Source organism: Labeo rohita, chromosome 13, assembly GCF_022985175.1.
Source record: "Labeo rohita strain BAU-BD-2019 chromosome 13, IGBB_LRoh.1.0, whole genome shotgun sequence".
Taxonomy (NCBI): domain Eukaryota; kingdom Metazoa; phylum Chordata; class Actinopteri; order Cypriniformes; family Cyprinidae; genus Labeo; species Labeo rohita.
The window spans coordinates 29,041,148-29,056,292 of record NC_066881.1 but is presented as its reverse complement, the minus strand read 5'-3'; the positions used below and the strand labels follow the sequence as shown (position 1 = coordinate 29,056,292).

At 33.1% G+C, this 15,145-nt stretch overlaps 1 protein-coding gene across 1 annotated transcript; it reads left to right on the top strand.

Moving 5' to 3' along the window:
* The first annotated feature begins 11,364 nt into the window (after positions 1-11,364).
* On the top strand, positions 11,365-14,195 carry nanp (N-acetylneuraminic acid phosphatase). The gene is made up of 2 exons (XM_051125608.1): positions 11,365-11,511; positions 12,894-14,195. Exons 1-2 carry the CDS (start codon positions 11,419-11,421, stop codon positions 13,530-13,532), a joined length of 732 nt encoding a protein of 243 aa, XP_050981565.1. The 5' UTR covers positions 11,365-11,418; the 3' UTR covers positions 13,533-14,195.
* Positions 14,196-15,145: the final 950 nt, after the last annotated feature.

The following is a 15,145-nucleotide window of genomic DNA, read 5'->3' as shown; positions in this document are numbered from 1 at the left end:
AATATGTGTATTTGTCATTTACTCATGATTTTTGAAACACATATGATTTTGTTTCATCCATGGAAGCTGCTTTCTTATGTATACTGAAAAGGAATGACATCCTTAGTGATCAAATAGGAGTTTTCAATAGGAGATATACATTTTCCATTGATTATGGCTGTGGAAGTGTATTAAATATTTTTATGCCGTTAACCCAATTTGCGTAATTGTTTTGCTGAATTGACTACTAAAACAACACAGACCACTCATGCAAATAAATAACGCAGTCATTGGGCACAATTTATTCATAGTAAATTTCCCCCCCAATCTAATAATACACTCTTCATCTGTACTGTAATTTTCCTTGCAACTGAAGTCTATAATAAATGTTTTTTAAGAGCTAGCTCTTATATATAGATCCAAAGGCCAGCAGATCATCAGATAACGGACTTTCCACGCACAAACATTTGTGGAATTTTCTTCTTTTTGCATGTTGCACGTATCAAAATCTCACCTTCAGTTCATTTATGGGAAAACTTTGCATTGTTGCATCATTTCACTACCTGGTGTCTATCCATCCTCTCCAGTTTCAGTGACAGCTCCTATTATTCCAGCTACACTAGTCTTTGAGAGAAATTCCAGCAGATATATTGTTTATTTTGGACAGATCTTCTGTCATTCATCTTGGGGTGAAGATTGTATGGACTTGCTTGTGGCAGACGATGTGAATTTGCTTTGGATGTAAGAAAATGCGACTTGTCCTGATGGTTGCTAAAGATCACGTTGGTGCCATTTTGTCTGTGTCTATTATTTACAACTTCCTGGTATTTGGTTATGTCACCCAAAAGCAAAGAGAAAAGGCTTTAGTTCATGAAAAGAAAGAGGTAAATATGTGCTGAGGATCCAGTGTCGTTTTGATACTGATTCACACGCAAGATCCTCTAAGATTACTATAATACTATAAGAGTACTTTCTACTATAAGAAAACTATAATATAGACTTATTGCAAATATTTAGGCTTACTACCAGGATAATTATTTATTTAAGTATTTATTTACTACCAGGATAATTATTTAATAATGATAAACCGTGTAGAGGCCATGCATTACTTTGTATTTTTGCAACTTTTTTTTTTTTTTTTTTTTTTTTTTGCATGATTAAAATGATTCACATTCAATATTTTGATTTAGATTTACCTTTTTTTTTTTTAAGGGGGCTTCTGAAATTGCAGGAATCAGAACAGTCTCATCAAGTACATTTTTACTTGATTAGAGGTACATTATTGAAAGACCTTTTATTTATTTATTTATTTATTATCTTGCATTTTTTTTTTTTATGGATGTCAGGGTTATTATAGTTAACTAAAACTGAAACTAAAAAACATAAGAAATACATTTTTATTACTTGAAATAAAAAAAGGTTAACTGAAATGAAATAATAAAACAAAATGTGAAAACCTTTTTAATAGAAAAACCACATTTGAAAAATTAAAAGTAAAAGTATTACTAAAAACTGTAATATATTTCACTTATACTATATATAAAATTAAGGTTGGATGGAATTGTTTTCATTATAGTAGACTAAAAATAAACATCTGTAGTTTATATAGATCTGAAATGATCACGCCTTGGGAATATGATTTGCATTGAGGGAAATAACTTTTACAAAAATTTTCCGTAGGTGTAATGTATCAACACTTTGCTTAAAATAGTTTGTTGTTTTATATTTAGAACAGCTATAACCAGGTGGTTTCTTCTGAAATGCTCCGGTGATGTGATACAGGAGCAAGAAAGGGCATCATTGTTAAACAGGAGTTCCCCTTACATCAGCTTTGTGTTTCTATCGCTCATAAAAGGACTCTGTGACATCTGTCATCAGATACTTTATTAATGACCATCTAAAACTCATAAAGCTTATACATTTATAACTGACTTTTAAAGGAGACCCATTATGCCCCTTTTTACAAGATGTAATATAAGTCTCAGGTGCCCCCGGGATGTGTCAGTGAAGTTTCAGCTCAAAATTCCCCATAGATCATTTATTATATCATTTTAAAGGGGTCATCGGATGCCCATTTTCCACAAGTTGATATGATTCTTTAGGGTCTTAATGAAAAGTCTCTAATATACTTTGATTAAAAATTCTCAATGGTTTTGTAAAACAACACCCTTTTTACCTTGTCAAAATCAGCTCTGCAAAAATCATCTCATTCTAAGGGGTTGTTCCTTTAAATGCAAATGAGCTCTGCTCGCCCCGCCCCTCTCTTCTCTCTGTGGAATGACGATCTTGTTTACTTTAGCTGCATTTAGCCGCTAAACTTCCTAACTACCACATTATAAGGAAAGGCGATCGCAAAGACTAATAAAAAAACGTTTATACTTCTGCTGTAAGTGAAGCTGGATCATGAATGATTTGCGCAAACATAGACGGATATATGTAGATCGGGAGGCGCATTCCCGTAACAAACAAATGTAATCTACTGCATCTTCAGCGGCTCAGATGTCAGGAGTAAATGACAACCATTATGTTCATTATTACATCCAGCAACACAACACCTAAAGGGGATATTATTTTTACAGATTAATTAAAAACCACTGCATGGATTTTTATCATTATTTGTACATACACTGCCAACACACATTAATGTTCAAACAACATGAAAAAGTGAACTTAGCATCCGATGACCCCTAAACATGCCTATTTGGAGTTGAAGCAGAAACATGCTGTTTTTTATGCATGTCTCTTTAAATGCAAATGAGCTGCTACTCCCCGCCCCCTTTTTCAGAATAGGACTGTGCATTTACAGCTCATAACTCAGATACTCTGCTAAAAAACATCTGTTTGGTTTTGATTATCATGTCTATCGCGTTGAAATCATGTGTTTTAAAGCCATATCAGTTTATACTTCTGACAGGAGGAGGAGTACTAAACTAAGCTCTCTTTCATGTCTTATTGCACTTAAACTGTCAAATACACACAAGTTTATGTTAAAAACACACATAGGATATGTCTGTGAAGATAAACAGCTGGGAAAGAAATTGCATGTGGCAGATCTGTGTGATAGCAGCGTAATATACAGTAAATAAATCCTGATTATAGCACTTAAACATGGAAAAAGTCAGATTTTTATCAAATGTCACCTTCAAAAAAATCCCCTCAGCATGTCACAGCTGAGTGTGGTATATGTGGTATGTATGGAAATTCTTGCTGGTATTTTTAACACGATCAGTGCCGATGTTTATAACAGTATGTATTGTTGTTGGGTGTGGAGTGTGCGGTTAATTTCCATAAGCCCATCTGGTTTATTATGTGTTGGTATCCCTCTCACTCCATGACTCTAATGGAAATGTTGGAAATGTTGAATCAACAGCCTGAGGAGAGAGAAAACAGCCAGCGTTCAGCTGGAGTGACTTCAGCGTTGAGTGATATACAATCTCTAATCATAAAGGATGCAGGAATTTCCTGTCTACATTCTCAGTCTCTGACTGAGGGCCTCATTCTCTTCAGTGGGATTCACTGCAGTGGCTAACGAGTGTTACTGTGCTGTAGTGATTCCCTCCTACTAGCCCAAGTCTCTTAACGCTATAAAGTCTATTGTATCACATTTGATTTGATATTTGACAGTTTTAAGACTTTGCTGTTGCACACAATATACTATGTGCTTTCTGTTATCTGATTGATAATTTCAAAGTAAAATGACCACCTTGTGTTTACTGATTTTTATGAAGTAAACATGAGAATAAATGCTGTATTGTTAGTCATTTTTCAAGATTAACACTTACTGGACTAAAGCAGCTTGTAGGTTTACTTGATTATGTTATTTATTTATTTATTTATTTTTTAGAAAAATCATGTTAAATTGTATCAAATATGATACACCAGGCTTTTGCATTACTTTATATATTTATCCCCACATTAAAAACTAAAGAGCTGCGACCATAAATCTAACCATTTAGATCTTCTGAATGCTTAGATTTATTAATACACACACACACACACACACACACACACACACACGTTGTGTTTACATGTTTTATGGGGACATTCCATAGGCGTAATGGTTTTTATACTGTACAAACCCTATTTTCTATCGCCCTACACCTAAACCTAGCCCTCACAGGAGACTGTGCACACTTTTACTTTCTCAAAAAAACTCATTCTGCATGATTTATAAGCCTGTAAGACCTCACAAATGTCCCCACAAGGTCAAAATTTACTGGTATTACTATCCTTGTGGGGACATCTGGTCCCCTTAACGTAAAATACCAGGTGCACACACACACACTCACTGTTGTTCAAAGGTTTGGGATCAGTAAGATTTTTTATGTTTCTTTTTTTTTTTTTATGAGATTTTTAAATAAATAAATAAATACATAAAGAGTTTGTAAATGCTTAGATTTTTGGGAGTAAACTGTTACAAATAAATAAATATTTATATTTATATATACAAATAAATATATTAGCTAATAAATCTAAGCATTTATACCTTGTATATGCTTAGATTTATGATTATACCTTCTAAATGTTTAGATTAGATAAATGATAAATAAATAAATAAATGATTAGATTTTAGATTAGATAGTTCCATTAAAAATAAATAAAGAATATATATAAATACATATTTATATATTTATTTATATGAATAACTATACAAATATAAAAATAGATCTTCTAAATGATTAGATTTATTAATACATTTATGTATTTATATATGTATTTATGTATTTATTTAATTATTATAGAAGAGTTTACTCCCAAAACTTTTTGTTTGTTCCATTAAATACTACTACTACTACTACTACTACTACTACTACTACTACTAATAATAATATATTCTAAATACTTCTTCTATTTATATTTTTATTTATTTGTTATAGAACCATTTACTCCCAAACATGTAACATTTTGTTTATTATAAACATGAAATATTAAACTTTTCCAACCTACTATTAATTTATTTAGGTTGAGCATTTGTTGGGAAAAAATTGTAAACCAATTAAATGTATTAAATTGAAACATTTCCATGTCAAAACAACATGATCATCTCATGCATGTGTTAAATTAGTGGCTAAAATGAAAGCAGAATTGAGTGCAGGTGCTTAAAAATAGAATGGTTTGTTCTTGTTTAGCAACTCAGTCTTAATGTTAATGCTTTCATTTCTAAGAGTAATACAATATTTCAGCAATGCAATTTAATGATTTAATTTTTACAATGCAAATATTGACTCACAGATTCCAAACAGATACTAAATTGCAGTCAACATTTGTGTTTAGTGCATGGTTAAAAACAGGTGTAAATACATAAATTTCATCCAAACCACAAAGCGTGTTTGTGTAAAGTGCTGAAAATGACGTAATGTCAGCAGATCTGGTGTTACATAAATGATTCATTGACCCGCAGTGCCACAGTACTACTGTTGACAGTCAAGTTGCTGCTGTCACTGTTGGCCTTGTTTTCAAATTAAATTTACAGTGTACTGTGTAACACTCCCTCCAAAAGTACATGTGAGTTTACCATTTGCTATTCTCATGCAATGTATTTTTATGTAAGACGTCACGTGTGACAGTAAAGATGCAGACTCGAATTGAATCGGACTTATACTGCAAGAGTTTGTGCCCTCATGCACTTGCTGGACGTGTTGTTGCGCAGGTGTTATCTGAGCTATTTAAACAGAAGGTGACCCGAACGCCGTTCTGTCTGTGGGGGAGGCTTGTTCTGAACACAGATATTGCGTGTGACTGGAGACCTGACCACCCACTGAGATGAAACGCAAAACAGAGCGCTGCGTGTCTGTGGAGAAGAGCAGTTTAAAGGTTTCCAGTTTTCTTTTCTCTTGCACATGCAGGAGGGGGAAAAAACACGTGCCTGGACACTGTCCATTCATTTTATGGACATTTCCTAAAACACACTAAAACACAGTGCAATGCAGTGCAAAATACAGATAAAACACCTGTAAAAATCAACAGTAAAAATTCTGCAATATTAATAAAGTTCATTGTGCCAACTTTACCAGATTTATGTGTGTGTGTGTGTGTGTGTGTGTGTAGCTTTAGGTGAACCTATCCAAAATTCAGTACTGAAAAGTGAATATTAAATTCTTATAAAATATGCAATTATGAACTAGAAAACTGTTATGACCTAGAAAGTTTAAATTTCCAATTACAACTAATTATATCACTACCAATTATTATTATTTACTTGTCAAAATTAAACTATTACTTTGAGATATTAAAATTATGAAATTATCAGTATATGTAATTGTTATTTGTATTAGTGTAAATACATTTTGTTTGTAAGAATTGGATATAACAAAAAAATGTCCAAAATATTTTTTTGCAAATGAAACTACAAATAACTAATGCAAATGAAACTTGATATTTCTAACTGTTATTCTTACTTGCCTATCAAGTCTTATTCATATGAAGTTACTATCATTAACTAAAACTAAAAAATGAATGAAAAATAAATTTGCTATACTAAAATATACTAAATATACTAAAATGTGTATTTTTTGTTTATTTGCCAAGGCAAATAAATGTATATATATAATTTGTATTTTTTATTATTATTTGTTATATATATATATATATATATAGTAACAAATTACTAAAACTAACAACATTAAATTAACCTTTATCATTTTAATTAAATTTTAATTCTAAATAATAATAAAAACTATAATAGCATTTGCAATTATACTAAAATAAAACTACTTACTAATTGCATGACATGATTAAATAATGATATTAGTTTTGGAGATAACATTAGTTAACTACATTAGTTAACATGAACTAAAAATGAACAATACATCTACAGCATTTATTAATCTTAGTTCAAGTTAATCTCAGCATTTACTAATGCATTATTAAAATCACAAGTTGAGTTTGTTAACAGTAGTGCACTAACATAAACAATGAATGACTGCATTTTTATTAACTAACATTAACTAAGATTAATGTATTGTTCTTTGTTTGTTCATGTTAGTTAATACATTATAGTTAACAAATGACACGTTATTGTGAAGTGTTACAGAAATATCTGATTAAATCCTAAATAATAATAATAAAATTATTAAATGCAATTCTTCATATTGATTAGTCACATTGCGCTTGTTTAACTGCTTTTTGAAATCGCATTTTAATTATTCTTTTTTTTTAATTCATATTTAAAACTGGATTTCTGCTACTAACATTTATGTGCATGCACTTTTTAAACAGTGTAAATCAGTGAAGTGAGATTTGTAGCTGTAATTGCTGCAGTGTTTGTTTTGGTAGGCATCAGTGCACTCTCTAACTCTCTCACACTTCCACTCCCTGAAACTTCTGTTTACAGAACGTGTTTTGAAAAGAACGTTACACGAACAGGAATTGTTCGAACAGAGACTGGCATCCGTGCTATGAGCAGAATCTGCATGCGTGAGAAATGCTCCAATTTCTGATCTCGCCTAGAATGAGAGCAGAATGCAGTGACACATTTTTGCGTGTCAACGTTTGGCGCCGGGCCAGGTGCAAGTGCACGCAAGGTTACATAATGAGAGATCCGCCAAAGAGGGAGTGAGAAGTGTCATCTCCAGTGTCATTTTTATGCTTGAAGCAACAATACATGACACTTCCTCTGGATACGCTAACTACTTTCAATGTCTTCCTCTACATGCAAGCTGCACAGTAATCATCCACAGATAACAGATATGCTTGCAAAGCTCTTTTTTTTTTGTCATAATACATGCAGGTGCTTTGTTTTAATACTAAGAATAACACAAGACATAAGCACGGGAGTTTTAGGAGATCACTTCTAAATCATGAAATTGGTAGAATTTGATAAACCATATGTTCTCTCTGAACTCACTTCACCTTTATGAGCAGTTTTGACTTTTAAAGTGAATTTAATGGATATATGAAGACATACAGGTATGCTGAGTAACCACAGATTTAAAAGGGCAATTGTTTCACAACCAGAAAATTTCCAAATACCTTTTGTCTTCATTCTGAACAGTGTATGATCTAATTTTTCTGAGATATTTTGTTTGAAAGTGTACTTGTGCTGTACTTGTGCTTACTTTGTCATGTGTCGTGGCTTTGTAAATACTTTTTGGGGCCACTGTATATGTAAAGAAAGGTGGTTTATGCATCTCAGCCTTTTAAAGTAAATATCAAACCACAAAAACTCACTGGGAAAACGGTAAGTGTTCCTCATGGTGAGTGAAGAGCCCTCAAGGTGTGTGTGTGCTGAGCGTAGAGAGAAAAAAATCACAGCAAGGTTATGCAAGTTAAGTTTGCACTACAATGCTGATAAACGGAATGCAGTGTTTGGCTGCAACTTGCTTCTCTCAGTGAACATTCCGTGGTTTTGAATGTATAATTATGAGACCGTGTGCAATTAACACAGCTAATGTGATACATAAACTTATCTAACTTCATATCGATTTAAACATTCCCAGTTAATTGACTGTACTTGTTATAAAATTTAAACCTGTATTATGTCCTCAAACGTGGATTTATTACCAAAATGGTTTAATCATTTATATTTGCAATGTCTCTAACGCGGAAGTAAGTGTGTTTCCTGTGAATATGTGAATTCATTAGCTGCTCTACTAGAGGAATGACAAAGTACATGGTACAACTAGTTTCTCTACAAACAAGTGTGTTTATAATTACGAAAAATATATCAAAATAATACTGATTTGCAATATCAAGCAGTAAAACGAACCAAAGAATAAAAATTAAATGACTAGTAGCGACACCGGAAGCCGTGCATATTTACGTTACAAATGGCCACTTCCGTTTTGACGTTCAAAAAGGAGTTTGTTTTGTTTAGAATCCTCATGTTCATATTTTGTGTTCCACAAACTCAACACCATTAGGATGACTACGTAATAAAAGAATTTTCATTTTCTGTAAACTATTTCTGAGTTTCAGAATGATTTCCCAAAGTTTCTGCTTTCGTTCTGAACGATACGGTCGCATGCCATAAGGATGTTGTGGTGACAAGGCATTCAGTTTTGTTTTATGTGTAATTCATTTCAATAAGAACCAAAAATTTTTTTTTTCAATTGCAAATTGTACACAACACGACAGGGAACATCCAACAGCACATAAATAAAATGAATAATCAACATAAATAATAATAACACACTTATGCAGCAACAATAACAGCAACAATGAGGAGAAAAAACAAAGTGCAAGAATCAATAGAAGTACATAGACATCAAATAAAATTCAATAAAATAATATTTTGTGAACACTTTCGTAAAACTCACAAAGAGATATATTAAAGAAGGGCGTACATTTTTCCATTTTCAAATACAAATATGTGACCCTGGACCGCAAAACCAGTCATAAGTGTAAATGTCTCAAAATTGAGATTCATACATCATCCAAAACCTGAATGAATAAGCTTTCCATTGATGTATGGTTTGTTAGGAAAGGACAATATTTGGCTTAGATACAACTATTTGACAATCTGGAATCTGATGGTGCAAAAAAATCAAAATCCTGAGAAAATTGCCTTTAAAGTTGTCCAAATGAAGTTCATAGCAATGGGTATTACTAATCAAAAATTAAGTTTTGATAGATTTACGGTGGGAAATTTACTAAATATCTTCATGGAACATGATCTTTACGTAATATCCTAATGTTTTTTGGCATAAAAGAAAAATTAATAAATTTGACCCATCCAATGTATTTTTGGCTATTGCTACAAATATACCCGTGCAACATAAGACTGGTTTTGTGGTCCAGGGTCACATATGATATTTATCCACAAATAAAACAAAGTTGACAACATCTGAAATCTGAACAAATGGGGGAATTGTCTCCATTTTAACTCATAACCAGCTATGAAGAACCGAAATTTTCAGTCTTTGGCCGTGATGATGGGCCATTAAGTTTCAGTGATTTGGTTTTTAATGCACTCAGCTTGTAGTGACCGGAGGCCCTCGTGTGGCCATGATTGAAAGTGCATTTCAGTTGCTTGAAAATTAGTAAATTACGGTCATGTGAAAAATAATAATCCCAAGTATAATGATGAGCGATGTCTTTCCTCATTTTGGGTGAAAATAAGTGTTCTAGTGAACAAAAGTAATATTTTTGTTTGTATGCAGATGATAAAGACATTTATAATGTTACAGAAGATTTCTATTTTATATAAGTGCTGTTCTTTTAAATGTTCTATTCATCAATGAAACCTGAAAAAAATCTACTCTGCTGTTTTCAACATAAAAATAATAATAATAAATGTTTTTGAGCAGCAAATCAGAATATTTGAATGATTTCTGAAACATCGTGTGATTGGAGTAATGATTAAAAATTAAGTTTTTAAAAACACAGGAATAAATTAAATTTTAAAATCTATTCAGATAGATTAGATAGATTATAACAAGCTGTTATTTTAAAAAGTAAAAAAAAAAATACTGTTTTGCTGTACTTTGAAGCACATAAATGCAGGCTTAGGTGAGCAGAAGAGACTTCTTTTTAAAAAAAATATTGCTGTTCAAAAACTTTTGACTGGCACATTTTAAGTATTTTTCGATTTTAAGCAGGCTACCTGTTTTATAAAACAACATACATAACACAAGAAGTGCATTTGTGCGAGTCTCTTATTGGCATTTACCTTGGCAAGATTGTAAATTGTAAAAGCACACTAACTCCTCACATGGTTAAGATGAGGAGGCAACTGAAGACTGCACATAGTACACGTACACCATCATGAGATGAAACCTTAGACATAAGTTCACACACGGTTTCTCAAAGACCAGCACATGCAATCTGATAAGAAGCTGGAAAAAGAGCATGTTTATTGAGAGCAAACCATAGGAGTTAAGATTTTCACGTAACCTCAATTCGTAGCTGCCAACTTGCACGTCTTCTTACATTCAGCTGCCGCTCAGATTTTACACCTGATTACTGTCGCCTGCTGCATTAGTAGTACTGCTAGAAGTGTCTTTCTCTCGAGCATTCATATAAAATACTATAAAAAACTTCTGTTGCAGAATGCAGCTTTTACATTTCACAATTACCTTTGCAATTTAAACATATAATTATAATAATAAATATAATAAAACATAGGCTAATAAATTTGAATCACATGAAATACGTTGAATTGAACTTAGTTAATCAACTTAGTTAAATGCAATAAACAAATAAATAACACCACCACTACTTCTACCACTAGGCCTATTAGTATTACACCTAATACGAATAAAAATAAGAATAAACTAATAGGATATTTTTCATTGAAATATTTTATTGCTTAAAAAATGAAGAAGCAAAAAGTCATAACATAACATAACATGTACAGACACGTCCTGTAATATCCCCGTATTTTTTCTCGGGAACTACATCTCCCAGAATGCAATTTGACGTGGCGACACCTGCGTGACGTCAGTAGCCGGAGTTCCGCGTGTTCGGATGTGTTGTTAATATCATACGTGGATGTGAAATATGATGGAAAGTCGAGGAGTTTCATCGATTATATTTGACTTGGATAACACGCTGGTCGATACAGCCGGCGCAGGACGAATTGCCATTCAGAAGGTAAATGAATGAATATGAAAACGCTTAGATGAACACTTTATAGAACTGTTGACAATACCATGGTTTTACCATAGTTTTTGGGCATGTGCCTTGGTATTATTTGGCATACTTTAAATAATATATTGAAGTACCATTGTTTTAACGTGGTTTTGGACACATCCCATATGTTTATAAAACGTACCTTTTAGTATATATCAAAGTACCATAGTATTACCATGGTTTTTCGGACACATACAATGGTATTATTGGACGTAAAGTATGTATCAAAGTACCTTGGTATTAAAACGGTTTTTCATGGCAATGCCATGGTATTTTTTCGGCGTGCTTTGAAGGACATCAAAGTATCTTACTATGGTATTACCATGGTTTTTGGACAAATAATGGTAATGCCATGATTTTCTTTGACATACACTTAAGTATATATCAAAGTACCATGATATTACCATGTTTTTGTATGTATGCTATGGTATTTTTTTTTTTTTTTTTACTTTTAAGCTTAAATCAAAGGTAAATCATGGTATTACTATGTTTTTGGACACATATAATGGTATTACCATAATTTTTGGACACATGCCATGGTATTTTTTTTACATACATTTGAGTGTATATCAAAGTACCATGATATTACTGTTTTTTGGACACATATCATGGTATTACCATGATTTTTGTACATATGCCATGGTATTTCTTATATATTTTGAAGTGTATAATGTCAAAGTACCATGGTATTACCATGCCTTTTGGACAAACATAATGGTATTACATGATTTTTGTACATATGCCATGGTATTTTGTAGATACTTTGTAGTATCTATCGAAGTACCATGGTATTACTATGGTTTTTGGACACATATAATGGTATTACCATGATTTTTGGACATATGCCATGGTATTTTTACACACTTTTAAGTGTATATCAGAGTACTGTGGTATTACTATGTTTTGTGGACACATATAATGGTATCACCATGATTTTTGGATTTTATGCCATGCTATTTGTTTACACACTTTTATGTGTATATCAAAGTACCATGGTATTACTGTGGTTTTCGGACGCATATAATGGTATTACCATGATTTTTGTACACATGCCATTGTATTTTTTACATACTTTTAAGTGTATATCAAAGTACCATGATATTACTATGATTTTTGGATGCATACAATGGCAATGCCTTGTTTTTTGGACATACTCTTAAGTATATATATCAAAGTGCCATGATATTACCACGTTTTTTGACACGTACTGTGGCAATACTATGATATTGTTCTTCAAAAAATATTTGGACACTTAGTCAACACTTAAAACTTTGTCTTTTGATTAAATAACAAAATTTGAATTAAAACTGTACTATTTCTGCTCATTTTTGTTCTTTCTTTAGGTATGTGAGCTGCTAAAGTCAACACATGTGCAGGAAAGCCACATCAAAGACATCTGTGATCGCTTTTTACGAAAGCTTCTCCACGAATCGTTCAACCCATCAGAAGGTAAAACAATAGACGACGTGAGGATCCATCACTGGTATGAAGCCCTACAGGAGACGCAGGGGACAGATCCTGATCCAGCTCTGGCCAACAGCTGCTACTACACATGGAAGAACACACGATTACAGGTGCTGACTTTTTCTCCCGAGGTTCGATCTCTCCTGGAGGAACTGCGGAAGAACTACAAACTGCTTCTGCTCACCAATGGTGATACTCAGACGCAGTGGGAGAAGATCGAAGCGGCGAGATGTGAGGGTCTCTTTAGTCTGGTGGTGGTTGGAGGCGATCATGCTGAGCAGAAACCGGCACAATCCATCTTCACTCACTGCTTCAAGTCTGCGGGAGTCCGGCCGCAGGACTGCATCATGGTGGGAGATTCTCTCAGTACAGACATCCAGGGAGGCATTAATGCAGGAGTGCGGGCCACTGTGTGGATAAACAGTGACTGTAAATCTCTCCCGCAGGGGTCTGTGACTCCAGACTACACTGTTCCTAGTGTACTAAATCTGAACGATGTTCTACTTGAACTGAGATGATTTACATATGTGAACCTGAAGATGCACAAGATTTTTTTTTTTTTTAAAGAAAAGACTTAAATCAGCAGCTTAGAAAAAATGGTCCGCTCCCAATGAACAGCCAAATGATAATGAATGATAATCAAAGTGGTTCATGTCCTACTAATTATTCTTTCTATGGCAACAATATTAACACCTAAATAAATCTGTGTAACCTTAGTAATCAGTAGACAAAACTGCAATACACCAAGGAACAGTTGCAAATAACATAACAGTTTTAATGTTTATTTAGCTTATTTAACAGGACATTAGACATTAGTTAACCAGCTCTGTTCTAGCTATATAAAAACTATTGTATGTTTTTATTAAGTCGTTAGAAGTGCTAAATTACTGGAATTGTTAAAGAGAAATTTTATTTATATTTTCCAGTACCTCAGTAATAATTTAAGATGTGGAATATATTAATCATAGGTGTTGTATGTCTTTGGGTATTTACATGATTGGTAAAAAAACAAAACAAAACAAAATCTAAAGCTTGCAAAAACAAAATTACTTGGTGCACTAAAATTAACTTGAAATGAAAGTTAATGAAAATTCACATTTTTACTTGATGTTTTAAATGAATTTCTCTGATACCTTAAAGGTGTAGTTAAAAAATAATAATAAAAATCAACACTATCAATACAGTCTGGTCCTGTTCTAATACCTGTATGTCTCATTTTTTTCGTTCCACAAAAAAAAAAAAAAAAAAAAAAGACAGGACGGCAAAGCTAGAGAGCGCACCACAGCTTAGTGATGGGAGAAACGAACCTTTTCGAAGCTTTGAATCAATTGAACCAATTGCTTCGCAAAATGATTCATTAGGAAGCGCTCGAAACACCACACGCAAGTGACGCCTGCTGGTCAAAAGTGTGCAAACGCAACAAAAACTCAGGCTAAAACATGCATAAAACAGCTTTTTATTTAAAGTATAATACCTTAAATGCAACAAAAAATAATAAAATACCATTAATTATGACGTGTCTGTATAATATGTGGTTTTTAAAATATTTTTGCTTTGTTTTATGAACAGCTTGAATATAAAGGCCAGTAAGAGACGATTAACTACTCATTCTTTTAATTACACAAATGTCTACAAACTGATCAGAAACCATAGACGCTGGTTAAATGGTTCGCCGCTGGGGGGGCGATTTCAATGAACTCACGTGATTCACGGGTTCACAGAGATCGTCCCTCAACGCCAAACCGTTGAAATTTCGAAATGTTTCGAAACGGTTATGACGAAATGAAACATCGTTTACTGAAATCACGTGACTTTGGCCGTTTGAAACGCGCTCCGAACCACTGTGTCGATTCACAAATGTTTCGAATCTACATCACTACTACAGCTCCATGTGTTTAGTGTCCGCTGCTACACAAACGCGCACACACCTTGGCTGTAAACACGTAGTGAGGGCTCAACTTCAAGGTTATTGGAGCGTTTCCTTGTAAGTAAAGATTTTGTGCACTACAAACCCCGTAATCGTATAGCGTAGAATTTAGTATGGACGCATCTGAAATAGGTCACTGATATTAATGTTACCTGAGAAGTTAAAGTAAATAAAGTGAATGTATCTATAATCCCAAACCATACG

Bases quoted from the DNA above. Each gene is read 5' to 3' on its own strand.
- nanp (XM_051125608.1), top strand. From the start codon at position 11,419: ATGATGGAAAGTCGAGGAGTTTCATCGATTATATTTGACTTGGATAAC. The intron at 11,512-12,893 runs GTAAATGAATGA...TTCTTTCTTTAG, and splicing joins GACGAATTGCCATTCAGAAG to GTATGTGAGCTGCTAAAGTC.